An 18,959-nucleotide genomic window follows, 5' to 3' on the forward strand; every position below is an offset into this window, starting at 1 on the left:
TATGTTTATATCTATAAGACTATAACAGATTTATTTATTTTTCAGAAATTGAGTAATGGGACATTACATTTTACCAAAGTTTATATGGAAGATAAAGGGAGATATGGTTGTACTGCTAATAATACTGCAGGGAATGTACGCATGGAAGCCAATTTAAATGTAGCAAGTAAGTTATCATATTTTACAGAGTTAACTCCCTTGTGTAGATTTAAGAATTTTCACTATTGCTTGGCTACCTGTTATCTCAGTAAGTGGGTTACTACAAAAATCAATTCTCTAAAGTAGAGGATTTGACAATTTGCCGAATAAAAGAAACTAGGTGAAAGCAAAGAGTATAACATTATTGTGAAAATAAGTTTTCTAAGTAATTTTTATATTACAATATAATATGTAGTTGAGCATAGATATTAGAGAATTACTTCTGTTTACATTTGTCATTGGTTGAAGTATTCTTGGTGGTTTAATATTGACTCAATGCAAACCTAGCATGTGGTGGCATTATTACTGCAATGTATTTGACTCAATCAACCATAGAGCGACAATACAAATCTTAGGCTTTGTAGAGGCTCTCCCAGCCATCACTCAAGATTCAGACTTTGTTTCAAACACATAAATTCATTTTCAATGTAAAGATCTTCTAGGGCAAGTGTTTTTATCCAATGTTATTCCATTTTATATGTAAGTAAACTGGGATTCAAAACAGAAAACTAGTGTAAGCTGAGTTCAAAATGTATTACCTATCACATGAAAGAATTCTCTCCAAAACAAAAGAATTAAGAAAAAATGTCACACCAGTTTATATTAAAAATATTTTCTGTTTAATCACATTATATAAGGAAGTCTTGTATAAAGAGTGGAAAATTAGAATTGTCAGCAGAGACAAACTGTCCAAAGAAGTTTATTCAGACCTCCAAAGAATGTTAACATTTCAGAAATAATTAATAATGCTAGTCATGGCAATTAATAATGAGTTTCTTAGTGGTTGTAATAGTACTTTTCATCTGAACATAAATGTGAAATTCGTAAAGTATCTTTCATAATAAAGGACTTAAATACATTTTTATGGAACCTTGTGATGTTTAAAAGCAGCTTTTAGGTCAGTTGTTATTTAAACTTTTTTAAAGTCGAAAATATGAACTTGTGTTTTATTTTTTTTTATCAAAATAATAAATTCAAAACAAAATTTCTGAATTTTTAATTCTCAAAAGATGTAAAAGTAATATACATTTAAAAAATCAGGGTGAAACATGGATAGGTCAGCTGACTGAAACATGTTACTTGAATTATATTGAAATCTGACAATTTATATTTGCCTTTTAAGTCTAGTAACAAATCTGTAGAATAATAAATACCTTCAGTAATACAGCTCATAAAGATAATCATGGATAAATTATAGTCTAACACCACATTTTGACAAGCTTGGATTTTTCTCTCTGCAGGATAAAAAATAAAAGTGACAAAGTTACAAATTATATCATCAAGAGAAATTTATGTCACTTTGTTTACACTCAATGTTTCATAAGAAAGGATCACTGAAAAGAAACGGCTGTGTTAGCGAATTTATGGTGACAAGTTTGATGTTGAAATGCTGATTGTGCACAGCAACTATCTAACTGTTTGACACAGGTTGAAAACAACTAGCTTTTGAAAAAATTCTTAATTGACAAGAGTTGAATAGAGTTTTGTACCCTGAAATCAATTTATATGGCATAAATCAAATTAATGTTTTCTCCTGACCAGAATATGTAATCTAGGGTATAAATACGGTATTAAAACTTTAAAGCTGCTCAATTTATTGTCTAAATCTATCAGGATTTCATCATACAGAAATCATTACTAAATTAGGTTTTTCTACTTCTATAACATTGTTTATTGCACATCCATGCAATTTTGTAGCTTCGTATGACGTTTGGTACGGAAATAAAAATGGAGGATCCAGTGTTATATCAGGATATTGTTGGACGATTTTTGTTGTGTTATGTGACATATTATGGACCAGTTTGTTTATACGAGAACCAACATGACACATTCTTTATCATTCCAAGGCTAAGTTGATGCATATTGTGATGCATGGCCATATCTGACTATATTATTTATTGGACGCTATTTTGGAAATAAAGATTTTATATTTGATAGAAAATATATGTCTTTGTATTTTGCTTCTACTAATGCAAACCCATCATATATGCATTGTTAGGCAAATAAGCAAGTATTGTATCCTATCAATCTTTGCCAAAATAAAAACGTATATTCATGATTAAGTAGTTTACTGTTTACAATGATTGGAAATTTCTTAAAGGATTTTTCATAATGTCAGTGAAAATCATTTTTATGTGTTTATAATAATGTTTTTAATTTTTCATGTTGAAAAGTTATTGTTAAACATTTTGCTTCCTTTGTTTTCTGTAAAAGTCTACGTTTTATGAGTTTCTGCTTGCAAGAATTTATGCTTTGCATATTTGATGGTTTTGCATGATATTGACAGAGAACATAAATGGGATGGCTACTAATTAATGAATGTTAAAAATTTATATCACTGTCTTGGGAAAAAAAAACAATTTTAGCAAAAAAAATGTTCATTTCAAATCTTAGAAACTTTCACAGATGATCTTAATTGGATTGGAAGAAGGACTTTATTTTTTTATTTCATTTAAAAGATCGAGAACAAATACATCAAGGAGGCTAGCTGATATGGTTATAGCCAATTGCACATGTAGACAAATTCTACAATCATAATCACAACATAAATGAAATGGATAATATAGTCTAGTCAATTTAGTTCAGAAATATCAGTTCTTTTGTCGTCAGATGGAAGACATGACATAATAGAGGGAATTGTGGTATGATTGCCAGTGAGTCAACTATCCTCCAAAGGTATATGTGTACATGAGATAAGAAATCAATCAAAAACAGTTTTACCTACATCTTAACATTTCTGTATAACTTTTTGATAAAGCTGTATTTAACTCATATCTAGATATTGATTGGAAGATTTCAAAAGAAGGCAATTTTGGTCTTGTCTTGAGACTGAATTGTGATGTTTTTAGGTTAACAACAGAAAATGTAAAACATTTGAAACCTGAACCAATCATGCTAGACAAAATTGTAGTATATATTACAGTAACTGATACCTGATGATGTATCTCTGAAATTTTCGAGGAAATTTTAAGGATGAAAAGTTTGAAATCACTAGACTGATACTGTAAATTAAGAAATTATTCCCAGTTGTTATGAATGTCAATAATGTGACTGGGTGACTTTCACAATAGTGATACATGTACCTTGCATTCTGATATCTGTTACATGTATCTGTATTCATATTTTTCTAAAATCGCAATAATTAATATCACATTCTTCGAAAGTTCACAATAATGAATGAACGCAAGAATTTTGGAATTTACAGAATTAGTACTTTTGCTAACGGTATTCTCAATTTTTTTCCTAGATACATGATTATTGTCGAGCCTGCAACTTTTGTTGCAGAAAGCTCGACATAGGGGTAGTGATCCGGCGGCGGCGGTGTTAGCTAACTTCTTAAAAGGTTTATATTTTAGAAGGTGAAAGACCTGGATGCTTCATACTTTGTATATAGATGCCTCATGTTACGAAGTTTCCGTCAGTCACATGTCCAATGTCCTTGACTTCATTTTCATGGTTCAGTGACCACTTGAAAAAAAAGTTCAGAATTTTTGTAATGTTGAATTCTCTCTTATTATAAGTAATAGGATAACTATATTTGGTATGTGCGTACCTTGCAAGGTCCTCATGCCCGTCAGACAGTTTTCACTTGACCTCAACCTCATTTCATGGATCAGTGAACAAGGTTAAGTTTTGGTGGTCAAGTCCATATCTCAGATACTATAAGCAATAGGGCTAGTATATTTGGTGTATGGAAGGACTGGAAGGTGTACATGTCCAACTGGTAGGTGTCATCTGACCTTGACCTCATTATGATTACATATAACTGGTTATAGTTAAGTTTTTGTGTTTTGGTCTGTTTTTCTCATACTTTATGCAATAGGTCTACTATATTTGTTGTATGGAATGATTGTAAGGTGTACATGTCTAGCGGGCAGATGTCATCTGACCTTGACCTCATTTTCATGGTTCAGTGGTCAAAGTTAAGTTTTTAAGTTTTGGTCTTTTTATCTAATATTATATGCCAAAGGTCAACTATATTTGGTGTATGGAAATATATTATGATCTATATGTCAGTCCCGCAGGTTTTATTTGACCATGACCTCAATTGCATGGTTCATTGCACAGTGTTAAGTTTTTGTGTTTTGGTCTATTTTTCTTAAACTATAAGTAGTAGGTCAACTATATTTGTTGTATGGAAGCTTTGTTAGCTGTACATATCTGCCTGGCATGGTTCATCTGACCTTGACCTCATTTTTATGGTCTTTGTTTAGCTATCTTGGTTAATGTTAAGTTTATGTGACAGTTTTAATAAAGCTTTATACTTAAGGACTATCAACATAATATCAATGATTAGTAAAGAAGGCGAGACATTTCAGTGTGTGCACTCTTGTATTATTTATAAGATGAAATTGTTATTTTTTTGTAACAAAATATACATGCAACTGTCTGAAAGATGAGAATGATGTTTTTATAAGGAAATACAATTTATCAGTTATCTCTGTCAACAGCCTAATTATTAACCTATTACACCCATCATTAATGACATAATGAGAAGAGGTTGAGTGGTAAAATCATTTTCATTTAGGTGTAGAGTAAGTCAAAAGCTTGTAAGTTTTGTAGCAATTACTTAATAATTATGATGAATCAACTCTTCAAAAGACAGAGACATTGTGTTTGTGAATTCTTGTTGCATTTTTGGGCAAGGTTAAGGAAATATTTGTCTGGATGATTTCTTCATGTGGTATATATTTCGCCATATCTGACTTGTAACTCGTTTATGAAATGGTAGAATAATGCGTGTAATTGTGATTCCATTCGCTTCCTTGTTCTGATTCATATTAAAGAGTTCCTCAGTCATACACAATGTAAATGCATTATAATCCTTCTATTCTTTGATTTGGACAAATGGTGTGTATGTTAGCCAACTATGCTTGACTTTCCCACATTTGTAGAAGATAAGCTATTTATGGAATTTCTTCATTTGGAAAATATACCACCTAGTATATCATGAAATCATGTTTTAATATGTTGGAAACAAGTCTTAATTTCCTTTTTATGAGCCAGCTCTAATCTTTGTTTTAAGGATAAATTTAGTGTATGTGAGAATGCTTTCAATATCTTTGTACTTAATGCCTTCATTTTCTATGTTTGTTATTGCAGGTGCGTCTGAGTTTGGAAAGGAGGGAGTTGAAGAGGAGGAAGGAATAGATATGGTGAAGACCATTATAATTGCAGTGTGTAGTGCAGGGGCTTACTTCGCACTTGTCATAGCACTAACAGCTTACTTTAGCTACAGACTGTTTATGAGGAGGAAAAGATTTGCTAAATCTATGGGTATACACAATCGTCTTTGCATTATCTCTTTATTTTTTTTCTCTTTAATATGCATGAAATATTTGCCACTGGATATTAAGCAAGCAACACAAATCAATCTATGTAGCTGCAAGCAAAATATATACTTGTCATTAAAGAACACTATCTGAAGTAAATGGACATAAAGTTAAAAATATTCAATCAAACAGTTTAATCTGTTATTAAACTGTTTTTGAGTGAATAACACATTATATAATGTTTAATTTAATGAAATTGCATCAAATAACATCATTGTAAATAACAATTAATGTAAATTTTACTATTGTTTAAAGTGTAGTAACTAAATTATACTGATCTTTTCATGTTTATAGTTAAATCAGAGAATGGTGACGCCAACAGGGAACAGCATGAACTGTTGGTAAAAGATCGTGACAGTGAATCTCGTGGACAGTTACGTAGTGATAGTGACAACAGATCACATGTGTCAGGGATGAGTTCACATCCGTCTCATTCATCACAATCTCAATCAACCACATCACAGTCACAATCACAGAGAAGTCGAAGAGGAAGCTATGATAGACTTGTATTTCCTAGACATGATCTGGCAACTATTGGCATGCTTGGTATGAAACATTATAACCAGTTGTTCCCATCCCCACCCCTCCCTGCCCACAAAAAAGAGGTTCTGGAACTTATTGTTTATTTCATGATTTGAATACTTACTCTTTCAACAGAATTACACAAAAAGATACAAATTGAAATTTTAAGTCAATATCGTGGTTTCCTTCAGATCTAGTAGATAGATATAGGAAGATGTGGTATGAGTGCCAATGAGACAACTCTCCATCCAAGTCACAATTTATAAAAGTAAACCATTATAGGTCAAGGTAAATTCTTCAACATTGAGCCTTGGCTCACACCAAACAGCAAGCTTTAAAGGGCCCCACAAATTACTAGTGTAAAACCATTCAAACAGGAAAACCAATGGTCTAATCTATATATAAAACGAGAACGGAGAAACACTTATGAACCACATAAACAGATGACAACCACTGAACATCAGAGTTAACTTTCTTTGATTATATCTGTTGTTTTCTGTCACAACTTTAATTGCAGACCAAATGTTGAACTACAGATTTCTTTTGGTTTTCATATTTTATGAAATGCTGTTCCATGGACATTTAACATCTCCTTCAATAAAACTGTTGTCAAACATTTTTGCTTTCTGACAAGTATATTTTAGGTGAAGATTCTTAGCTAAGTACATTTATTCACTATCAAGTTACTCTAAAAAAATTCCTACATATACTGGAATTTAAATATAGCAGAAGTTAGATATCTCAAATCATAAATCTTAAATCTTAATTAATTTTGTGCAGATATAACAACTCCAATAGTAGAATAATGTGTTAAACAAACTCAATGTTTTTCTTTTGCAGGTAAAGGACTATTTGGTGATGTGTTCTTAGCAAAAGCTCGAGGCATTAAAGATTATGAACCAGAAACACTTGTTGTTGTTAAATCACTGCTTGTTAAAGATGAACATTTATACTATGAATTCAAACAAGAGTTAGACATGTACTCCAAGCTAGATCATCCATGTATAGCTAAGATATTAGGAGTGTGTAAAGAGATAGAACCACAGTTTGTTATCACAGAATATTGTGATTGGGTTAGTAACATCATAGAAAAATTATAATGTATGGGAAAGGTCTTATAAATCAGATCAAAATAATATGAATATTTTTTTTCATTTGGTTCAATCAGTTTTTGGTACACATCATTCCAAAATTTTACTTAACATTGGAAAACTTTACAATATAAGATATGAAAAAGTACAATCAAGAAAAGTTATATGGTCACTAAAATTGAGAATAGAAAGGTGAATATGTCACCAATGGGTCTTCAATGCAGCAAGAAAATCAAGCACCTGGAGGTCAGCCTCAGCTGGCCCCTCAATAAAAATGTGTACTCATTTGTTCTGTTAATTGTTTGACAGACAATAGATGAGCTCACTGCAGCGTCCCAATTTATTGACAAACATGCCCAAATTCTGAGTTTAAATGTACTCAAACCATTTAAGGTTGAAATAGGTTTCCATTTAAGGAAAATTATCTAAAGGCATTGTTGAATCCCATGTGTAATGACATGTCCTAAATATTTTCATGTACATATTTAATGGATTTTTCTTAATTTTTCTTATATTTTATAAATTCCAGATTAAGTAGAGTTAATTAATGTCACTCAGGGATATGGAATGTCTTTTCTTGTAAAAATCATTGACATAATGAATGTATTATGACCATCATGGGAATATGGATAAACAAATCCTTGAAAAGAGGATTCATGCTTTATAATATTACATTTGAAAAAAACATTCAACAGTGACATACATAACTGTTATTGTTGATATAAACAAAAATGTGAACACTGATTAACTTAAGCCATGAACATACAACCTTATACTAAATAATGATTTTTTTAAAATTTGAAGAATGATTGACTTTTATAAGTTTATTATTGATCAAATTTCTGAGTCCTCCATCAAAGTTTCCCTTACAAATATGGGGCACTTATCATACACCTAAATTTCAAACAATACTTCTTTATTGATCTCGTATTATCCTTTAAAAATATCATAAATGTTCAAATTTGAAAGAGTAAAATCTGATGTAAGCAAATACACATAACTTGATTACAGGATTGAAAAGCTAAGAGACAAATTTTGTTTTCATTTCATAACTGTATTTATTTTATATGAAATATTTACTTCCTATTTTACAGGGTGATTTGAAACAGTTCTTGTATGCAACAAGAGGTGGCCTTAGTGGACAGTTTCCTCGTGTGCCTCCCTTAACTGCTGTACAAAAGACAAACATGTGCCACCAGGTGGCATCTGGACTGGAACATTTATCAAATCATCGTTATATTCATAGAGACATAGCATCTAGAAATGTGCTGCTGACATCTCGCCTGGAACTAAAAATAACCAGTTTATCATTGTGTCGTGATGCATATGCAGGAGAATATTACCCCTATGCTCAGAATCTTATTCCTTTACGATGGATGCCTCCTGAAGCAGTTTTTGATGGAGAATTTTCAGTTAAAAGTGACATTTGGGCTTTTGGTATTTTTGTTTGGGAAGTGTTTCATCTTGGAGATCTGCCTTATACTTCACTAACAGACGATGAAGTGTTGAAACATCTAAAAATAGAAGATTTAAAATTGACAATGGTGGACATGTGTCCACAGGAGATTATTGACCTAATTACAAAATGTACTGCCGTATGTCCAAAGGAAAGACCTTTATTTAGTGAAATCTGTTCATTCTTTGGAGAATACATTTTAAAACTACAATCAACTGCTCCAGTCTAACTGAAATCCATGTCTGTTTTAGAGAGAGTATTTATTTTGTGTATATATTTTTACATTATACATTTTCATATATATATATAACTGTTCTGCAGTGCAGTGCAAAATTCTACAAGTAATTGAAAATCTACAAATTTTTATTTATCATTGTTCAATGAATTAACCATTATGTCTGAAGGATATATGTTGGAAATATAAGGGAACTGAATGTAAAATACTTGAGAAAATTGTGATTTTTACATATAATCTGTATGTTGATATATTTTTTTTTATTTTCCCTGTATTTATATTTGGCTATATCACACCGTCTAATGAGATGGTTTTTGTTTTATGATAGGAACTGCAAAGTATGTCATTGTATTTTTATGATACACCTGATAGTTATTGATTTATTCTTTTAACTTTCGTAATTCTTACACATTTACAGCTATTGAAAATTAAAAATAAAAAGGGTTATTTCCTGAAGACTCAGAAATATTATTCCTGGTAGAATTTAATATTGGACAATTGATTGATTGATGTTTGCATTACGCAGACTCAGCACAAAAAGGCTATATCACAGCAAGAGATATTTGAGTGCAGACTCAGCACAAAAAGGCGTTATCACAGCAAGAGATATTTGAGCAAGATATATTATAAGAAAAATGGGAAATATTATTCCAAGTAGAGTGCAATATAATAATGGGTTATATTGCCCCAAGTTTCTAATCATCCTATTAATATACAAGGAGATTAAGGTATCATTTCATGTGCTTTACTCACATTATGTCTTGTTTATTATTTTGGTTGTTTATATAAACCAAAAATATTAGAAATTCCTGCAAAAAAAAAAAAAGAATTCCCAATGCAATTCTTTGAATTGCCTGACATTTTGTCTACATTTGTTAGATGTATTGTAAACACACAAAACTTCACCAAATTTGTTGTTCAGAAATAAAAAGAAAGAATGAAATTTGATGCTATAAAATACTGTATATATGTTTAGGAACATTTTTGTTATTGTTAAAGTAATACAGACTTTAACAGATTCTGAAAAAAAACTGTTTATTTTTTAACGAGAATCAATATTTGTTTCTGTTTTGTTTTCCTTAGATATCATTTTATATTTTTTTTTATAGATAACAGTTCTAGCAGTTTGACTGCAAATAAAAACTGAATGTCATAGCAGTTTAACTGCACATAAAAATGATTTGTATAGCAGTGTGTCTGCTAAAATGTTATTCATTTGTGAAGACAAAGTAATAAACAGTCATTTATAATCCTAGCTACAAGTTAGTTTATACCTCACGAAAAAAATAACAAGATTACAGAAAAAATATACCTTTAATTTGTAAACTACAATGTACATAGGCGGATCCAGGGCCCGGGCGCCCCTTTTGTTGGAAAAATTTGGTTGATTATATAGGGAATCACTGAAGCATGACAGGAGCCAATCAATTTTTATCAATGATAATTGTAAAAGAAGTAAACATTCTACACAAGATTGAAACAAAAATGATATATATGAATACGTCTTTAGAATTTAGATATAAAACATAAAATGAAAGAAAATCTGATATTTTAAAGGAAAATTAAACATGAAGCAAATGGCTATATATTAGAAAGGACAACCAAGTTGTCTAGAGTGATTGTACTGTGTTTTAGTGTTATAGTTTTGTCATTGTGTAGTTGATATAGATGTGTGAATGAAATCAAGATTTGTTAGTATGCATGTCGTGTTGTGCAAGTAAAACAGGGGAGGTAATTCAGATTTGTTAGAATCATTTTATGTGACTTCATTTTTTTTATTCTACTCGTATAAGGATGATACAATCATATACTTGTATGTTCATACAGAAATCTATCATTTCTTGTAAACAAAACTTTGCATTCCATTTAGATGTTCATATTTTCTTTCAATTTCAATCAATCATATTACAGATTTTGTTAAACCTAAATATATTAGTTGTCTTTATGACACAAGAGAAAGTTAAAGATGGAGATAAGAATTCACTCTGTTATCATGTAGGATCTGAAGAAATTCACATGTTACAGAACATTGAATATCATTATAAACATGGCTTCCAAGAGACTTGAAAGAGAAAAAACTTTTCATACAGTTAGATTTATGGACTACCAAAGTATTTTTTATGACAATCACACATATCAAAGTATTAAACATAAGATTATATAAGCACTATCATTTATTCTACCATTATGTAACAGAACTATTGAGGTTTACATCAAATCACAGGTATATTTCTTGCATTTCTGACTTACAAAATTTATATAGGTCATATTTTGGCAACAGAAATTATCTGACGAAAACAAAAGATTTTGTTGTTCAATTCAAATTTAATATTTAAAGATTATAAAATATAATTTACAGTTAACCTTTATAAATCAGTAATACATATAATGAAATTTAATTCACCAGTTTACTGCAAGGATGCAAAAAGAGTTTGTTTGACTCAAATAGTTTCTATATTTAATATAGGTAGTCCTGTATTTATGGTTGTCGAACAACTATAAATTCTTTTACAAACTTCCACTTAAATAGTTAATCCTTTAAAACAAAAGATGAAATAGTGTTGCAATATTGTGAAAAAGTACTTCCAAAGACACATATAATTAATCTATGTATTTTTTGTAACCTATTATTAAGATATTCATATTTTATTTCCTACAAAAACAAGTCCCTGAATTGATTGGTTGACAAATCGTTAGTGAGATAGAGAGTGTGAAATATGGTGCTGAAGTTTTATCAGAACTTTATGTATGTATGTGTCTTAATCTATGCAATTAGATTAATAAAGCTTATTTAAATTATAAGATCTGAGTTTAATTTTTATACATGAATAAAGAAGATGAGGTGTATAGGTCAATGAGACAGCAACCCAAAGACAAAAAATAACAAAATACATCTAGAGAGTAACATGCAGCCTTCAACCAAAGACCTGTTTCTAAATAATAAGTCTTCAAACTCTGAATTGTTTGGAATCTATTGACGATGTGGATAAATTGATAACACTCAATTCCTGAATTAATGAAAACAATATAATACATTAAACCACAATAAATATAACCGAAAGACATCTAGCAGGTAGCTTGCTGTATTCCACAAAAGACAGGTGAATAGGTCAAGTCTTTGAAAGCGGCAAAAAACTATAGGAACCATTAAAATCAATTTTCCCAATTTTATGATACATAAAGAAATAATATATTACTGGAGGTGTTCCTGTCTAGGTCCTCATTAGTGGTGTTACACTATTTTTGACTCACCTAGGATGAAGTATTAGGCAGCGAAACATAGCTAGCTGATGCATCTAAAGTTGTTAAGTTTAATAGTTTGATAGGAACTACTTGTGATACATCATTGATATCTTCAATAAAGTTGCATTACTATCAGCATATATCAGTTTGACATCTACTTTGAGGCACCGCCCCCTAGATCATGGTTCAGTGACTTTGAAACAATTATCAATTTTCAATGTTAAGTTTTCTGCCTAAGTGAGTTGATTTTATATAAAGTTGCATTTACACTATCAGTACATATCAGTAGGAAGACAATTTTGAGGCCCTGTCCCATAGATCATGGTCTAGTGATTTTAGATTAATTAGCAATGTTGCTGTCCGTTGGATTGTGGTTTTAATGCCCCCGCCTTAGTGGAAGGAGCATTAAGTTTTACCCTTGTCTGTACTTCCAACTTAAACTTGCCATATCCAAATGTTATGAAACTTATACACAACGTTTATTACCATAAAACATAGATCAAGTTTGAAATTTGGTGGTGTCACTTTAACCTTTCTAGAGTAATGCCCTTTATAAATGGAAAAATTGCTAAATTTTTAGTTTCCGTTTTCTTACTTAAGTCTACCTCAACCAAATGTTATAAAACTTGTACACAATGCTTTTTACCACAAAATCACAGATCAAGTTTGAATTTTGGTGGCATCTCTCTAACAGTTCTAGAGTTATGCCCCTTTATAAATGAAAAAATTCTGAATTTTAGTTTCCATTCTCTAACTTTATTTTGTGTCAACCAAGTGTTATGAAACTTATACACAATGCTTATTACCACAAAACACAGATCAAGTTTGAATTTTGGTGGTGTCACTTAAACCTTTCTAGAGTTATGCCCCTTTATAAATTGAAAAAGTCTGAATATTTAGTTTCCATTCTCGAACTTTAGTTTGCCACAACCAAATGTTATGAAACTTCTACACAATGCTTATTACCTCACAACACAGATCAAGTTTGAATTTTGTGTTGTCACTATCATAACATGAATTCCACAATGATCAATGTTATTTCCATATTTTCATCCTCAACATTATTCTACAAATAAGACATATTTAATTACCTTTTATCACATCTCAGAATGTGACCAATTTCCAACTTTTTGTACTTTCAAAAAGCTAAATTTTTGCTGCCACTTATAGATCAGAAATTTCTGACAATACCAGAGCATCACTGTTAACTTTTTTTTCTGTTTTGATCTGTTCATGGTGTGATTGTTGTCTGTCTGTTCTTTTTGCTTTGTTCATTTGTTCTTTGTCTGTTTTTCATTTTGCATTGTTCGTGGTGTTGTCGTTATGTTCTTTATTTTGCATTGTTCATGGTGTTGTTATGTTCTTCATTTTGCATTGTCCATGGTGTTCTTATGTTCTTCATTTTGCATTGTTCATGGTGTTGTCTTTATGTTCTTCATTTTGCATTGTTCATGGTGTTGTCGTTATGTTCTTCATTTTGTATTGTTCATGGTGTTGTCGTTATGTTCTCCATTTTGCATCGTTCATGGTGTTGTCGTTATGTTCTTCATTTTGAATTTTTGACAATACCAGAGCATCACTGTTAACTTTTTTTTCCTGTTTTGATCTGTTCATGGTGTGATTGTTGTCTGTCTGTTCTTTTTGCTTTGTTCATTTGTTCTTTGTCTGTTTTTCATTTTGCATTGTTCGTGGTGTTGTCGTTATGTTCTTTATTTTGCATTGTTCATGGTGTTGTTATGTTCTTCATTTTGCATTGTCCATGGTGTTCTTTTGTTCTTCATTTTGCATTGTTCATGGTGTTGTCTTTATGTTCTTCATTTTGCATTGTTCATGGTGTTGTCGTTATGTTCTTCATTTTGTATTGTTCATGGTGTTGTCGTTATGTTCTCCATTTTGCATCGTTCATGGTGTTGTCGTTATGTTCTTCATTTTGAATTTTTGACAATACCAGAGCATCACTGTTAACTTTTTTTTCCTGTTTTGATCTGTTCATGGTGTGATTGTTGTCTGTCTGTTCTTTTTGCTTTGTTCATTTGTTCTTTGTCTGTTTTTCATTTTGCATTGTTCGTGGTGTTGTCGTTATGTTCTTTATTTTGCCTTGTTCATGGTGTTGTCGTTATGTTCTTCATTTTGCATTGTTCATGTTGGGTGTTGTTATGTTCTTCATTTTGCATTGTTCATGGTGTTGTTATGTTCTTCATTTTGCATTGTTCATGGTGTTGTTATGTTCTTCATTTTTCATTGTTCATGGTGTTGTCGTTATGTTCTTCATTTTGTATTGTTCATGGTGTTGTCGTTATGTTCTCCATTTTGCATCGTTCATGGTGTTGTCGTTATGTTCTTCATTTTGCATTGTTTGGGGTGTTATCATTATGTTCTTTTTTTGCAGTCTTCATGGTGTTGTCGTTATATTCTTTGTTTTGCATTGTTTGTGATGTTATCATTATGTTCTTCATTTTACATTGTTTGGCGTGTTATTGTAATGTTTTGGCATTGTTCATAGTGTTACCGTTATGTTCTTCATTTTCCATTGTTTGGAAATGTTATCGTTGTGTTCCTCATTTTGCATTGTTTATGGTGTTATCGGTGTGTTCTTTATGTTGCATTGTTGAACAATGTTCGCGGTGGTATCGTTATATTCTTCATTTTGCATTGTTCGTGGTGCTACTGTTGTGTTCTTCATTTTGCATTGTTCGTAGTGACAAATTGTCATTATATTCTACATTTTGCATTGTTCGTGTTCATGGTGTTGTCATTATGTTCTTCATTTGCCATTGTTCGTGGTGTTTTCATTATAATCCTTTTTTTTTGCTTTGTTTGGGGGGTGTTATCGTTGTGTTCTCCTTTTTGCTTTGTTCTCGGTGTTGTCATTATGTTCCTTTTTTGTAGTCTGCGTTGTGTTGCCGTTTTATTCTTCATTTTGCATTATTTTGGATGTTATCATAATGTTCTTCATTACGCATTGTTTGAAATTGTTTGAAATAATAGCAATTTTTTTTTTAAGTTGGTATATTCTGAATACACTATGACCTAAGAAAGCACATAGTAATATACAAAAAGTAAATACAGTATGATTTCCCATGAGACAACTATCTACCGTAGAACAAATGATGTAAATGTTAGGTCACCGTACGGTCTACAACAATTAACAAAACTCATACCTTTTAGTAAGTAATTAAAGGCTCCGACAAAATTAAAGATAATCCAATTCAAATAAGAAAACTTACAGCCTGACTTATGTCCAAAACAAAACGAAAAAATAAATATAATATACAGGGAAAAAAACAGCCTGTGCATCACAGACTGTAGACTTTATACAATGTCATTCAGAATACGACGTGGTTTTATCAGAATGGAATACATTATCAATATTCATCTTATTGTCTGTGAATTCTCGTCTTGTCGGGTCAGAAATGAGATTGTACACAGTTTAAATGTACTTGTATTAAGCACAACAGTACGTGTATCATTGAATTATATTCTCAATCCAATGTAATAATGTACTTTTTGATATATACTTAATACTTAACCGACAATGCTTTTTCTGATATCGGAACTTTATTGTATGTACCATCTTCGCTAGCCAAGGGTTACGATCCACTCCCGCTCCGTATGTACAAGACAAAAAAGTTTTATGAGTAAAAAAACATAATCACTTTTATTCGTTCGTTAAAAAAAGACATTATGGACCCTTTTCTAATTCGAACATGTCATCTTCCACACTTTGATATCAATTTTCATATTAATTTCACTTACAGTTTACTACATGAATAAGTTTAAACTGGACATTATGATGTCCTCTCGATGTGGTTTGTTTAATTTAATCGTTGAGTTATTGTATCATGGACGGTATCATTTCTAAGTAGGTGGGCTCTGACGGGGATAGTAAGACAGTAAGAATTGATAGTAACGTCTACTTTGAGTTGCAAAACGTAACAGTTAAGCGTCGGTAACACCTTAACGGATAGCTCGAACGGATCGATGCCAAACGAATAATTTTTTTTCAATCCGTTCATGTCCGTTAGACGTCAGTCCATATCTGTTTTTATCCGTCGACGTCCGTTCTGTCCGATGGAAAATTTTAAGCATGTTCAAAACTTTGAACGGACATCCAACGGATGAAATGTCCGTTGAACGTCCGGTAGACGTCCGGTTTGTATTTGCACTCGTCCTTTTTGTTTCCGTTTTGTATACGTTACTTGACCGTTATAGATTCGTTGGAGGTCCGGTAGACAAATTCACCAACGCATTTCTACCGGACGTATAACGGATAAAGCGAACGGGAAAACGGACATGAACGGAAGGATAACGGATACCTACCAAATGCAAAACGGATAAATGCCAATTGAAAATTTTGCTTAACTCAAAAATGACAATTATGGAAAGATCAGATTTCTTGAATGTCATGAGTGTCTATTACTCATGCTTGGCTTGAAGTAAGAGCATGTCTTCACTATCGAGCATCTCTTATTCAGGTCCAACTGAACTTAAATGTTTCAAATATAAACCTACTAGTTGTCGAAAGGATAAGAAGGATAAGACAAAGGAGGTGGGCAACATCATTGCTTAGTCATGAAAGATATGTATTATAATTATCGCTCACTTTAATTTTCCGCTTACTAGTATCTTGTTCATCCTTTTTATCCAGAACGCTTTCGTTAGGTGTCCGTTTTATCCGTTTGGATGTACATTTGACGTCCGTTCTGTCCGGTACGTTTCCGTTTCTCGTACGTTGCATATCCTGTAAGTGTCCGTTCTAAGCATTCGTTACCCGTCCCTTTTATTTGGTCAGTATACCAACGGACACCGAACGGATACAACTTTTGTCAACGGAAAACTTTTTTTCATCAGTTCGGCATCCGTTAGAGCTATCCGGTAAGTGTGATCACAGCTTTAGATAGTAAACTAATAATCTTTCGATATTAATATTCAAATCATTCCAAAAAATCGCTGTTATCAACCTCTGATTCAACTTTCATAAAATTTTGGTATCAATTGTACATATGAGAGCGCCTAAAATGCATTTCTCAATATAATTATATTTGTAAGAGACACCACTCTATGAAAATTAATTGATCGGCACTAATTTTTGAATTCGTCCAAGATATTATTAATCATGATAAACCTATGATGCAAGTTCCATAAAATTTTGGCAAGAATTGTACATTTAAAAGCGCTAACAATGCAATTTTGAACAAAACTATTATAAAAAAAAGGCAGTGGCTATTCGTCCGGCTAGCCGGACAAATAAAGCATTTGTACGGGTTTTCGCTATTTGTCCGGCCAAAAATAAAATGATGAAGATATAACATCGTGTTTTGAAGGTTTTAAATAAAGCACGAGTTGTTTCAAAATATATTAGCTAACATCATTTTATGAAAAAGATCTCATTCTAATAATAAAAAAAACTATACATTTGATTCAGATTTTTTTGTTCTAATATTCTAAAGGAACTTGTGTTAGGGAGGGCAGAAATGATTCTCTCTTTTGTTCTTCTGCCTATGAATTTCCTGTAAAGCAAATAGTCGAGCCAATCATTATTGGCTTCATCTATTCTTTGAATCCAAAAAATCCTGAATTTATTGTTTCTGTGAAGTTTGGTTAAAGTAAGGTCCTCATATGATTATGCACGATCCTTCATTTAAATTGTTCGGCGATTTTTATTTCATAGGAAATTAGAGAAAAGGTCAGGCACGTGTAACCTGTCCCCAAAAGTAGGATTGTGTTTTCGATAAGATTTTTTTTAGAAAAAAATGTGTATTAGATACAACAGAAAAAAGGGGGGATTCCCCAACCCTGGTGTCTTATTCCAAGTCCAGGCATATCAGTATGTTCATATATCTCCGTTGTAGTATAACTGAAAATAATGCATCCAAGCAAGTTTGATATAGTACTTTTTTCCGAATGCGTCCATAAGGTAAATGGGGGTAAATCATCACTTTCACTTTGTTTTCAGGCTTATTCCTCACAGTTAACATGTACACGCTATTGTTCTGGAATCACTCCTATATACATTTGTTTAAAGCAATCACATTCTCTCTGGTTTTCTCTATGACATCTCTAAATATAAATCACGATCTCCAATTCTCAAAACGTCCATTGCATACGCGCGTGTGTTATCCGACACCGCGTGTGTTATCCGACACCTCATCCGGGACACTTTCCGCGTCACATGACACTTTTATTGATATCGAAGGTTTGCGCATCTGCAGACGGATGGCCGGACGAATAGAGATTTTTAACTATTCGTCCGGCTAGCCGGACAAATAGACACTCCGTAAAAAAAACTATAGGACATAAGTTTCATAAAATATCCGGCAAAAAATGTAAACGTGAGACAGGACGGATGAACACACAGACGGACGGACGAAACTACAAACGCCAAATATTTCCATTGAACCTGCATTGCGTTACGCGGGGTAAAAAAAATTTATAAATGTACGATTTGCCCAGCCTTTTTGCCGCTTACGCCCACCGAATTTGGTCAAAAGACTGTTTTCCCTCTTTAGTCAATTAGTAAATTGTGTAAATTTAATTTTTCACAATCGTATTCAAACACACTATCAATATTAAGGTGCCACAAAGATGTATTAATTTTGATCTAAACCATGACAAATGTAACCAAAGCCATGACGAATTTCTAGACTCTTAACTTAACCATGTCAATCCCATATAACCAAACCATACCAATTTGGATATCTTGGTTATCCTGGGTTAATTCCTTAAAAACAACAATTTCAATTTAGATACATTGTAGTTTGACTTACAATATAGATTCAAACATTTAATTTGTTTTTCATTTGCTCATTTGAGAAGAACTAAGGCAATTGTTTTGGGAAGTTACATAACTTATCCATGACCAACTTAACCAAATTATGACA

The 18,959-nt window shown here is 31.8% G+C and overlaps 1 protein-coding gene across 1 annotated transcript in view; it reads left to right on the forward strand.

The window, feature by feature from the left end:
• LOC143067291 (inactive tyrosine-protein kinase 7-like) overlaps nucleotides 1-11,637 on the forward strand; it is a 99,349-nt gene extending 87,712 nt beyond the window's left edge. The window contains exons 13-17 of the mRNA XM_076240428.1: nucleotides 46-166; nucleotides 5,302-5,475; nucleotides 5,826-6,077; nucleotides 6,894-7,126; nucleotides 8,239-11,637. Of these exons, the coding sequence (XP_076096543.1) occupies nucleotides 46-166; nucleotides 5,302-5,475; nucleotides 5,826-6,077; nucleotides 6,894-7,126; nucleotides 8,239-8,829 (1,371 nt within the window). The 3' untranslated portion in view covers nucleotides 8,830-11,637. The remainder of the gene's footprint in view (nucleotides 1-45; nucleotides 167-5,301; nucleotides 5,476-5,825; nucleotides 6,078-6,893; nucleotides 7,127-8,238) is intronic.
• Nucleotides 11,638-18,959: the final 7,322 nt, after the last annotated feature.

This window comes from Mytilus galloprovincialis, chromosome 3 (genome assembly GCF_965363235.1).
Source record: "Mytilus galloprovincialis chromosome 3, xbMytGall1.hap1.1, whole genome shotgun sequence".
NCBI classification, from domain to species: domain Eukaryota; kingdom Metazoa; phylum Mollusca; class Bivalvia; order Mytilida; family Mytilidae; genus Mytilus; species Mytilus galloprovincialis.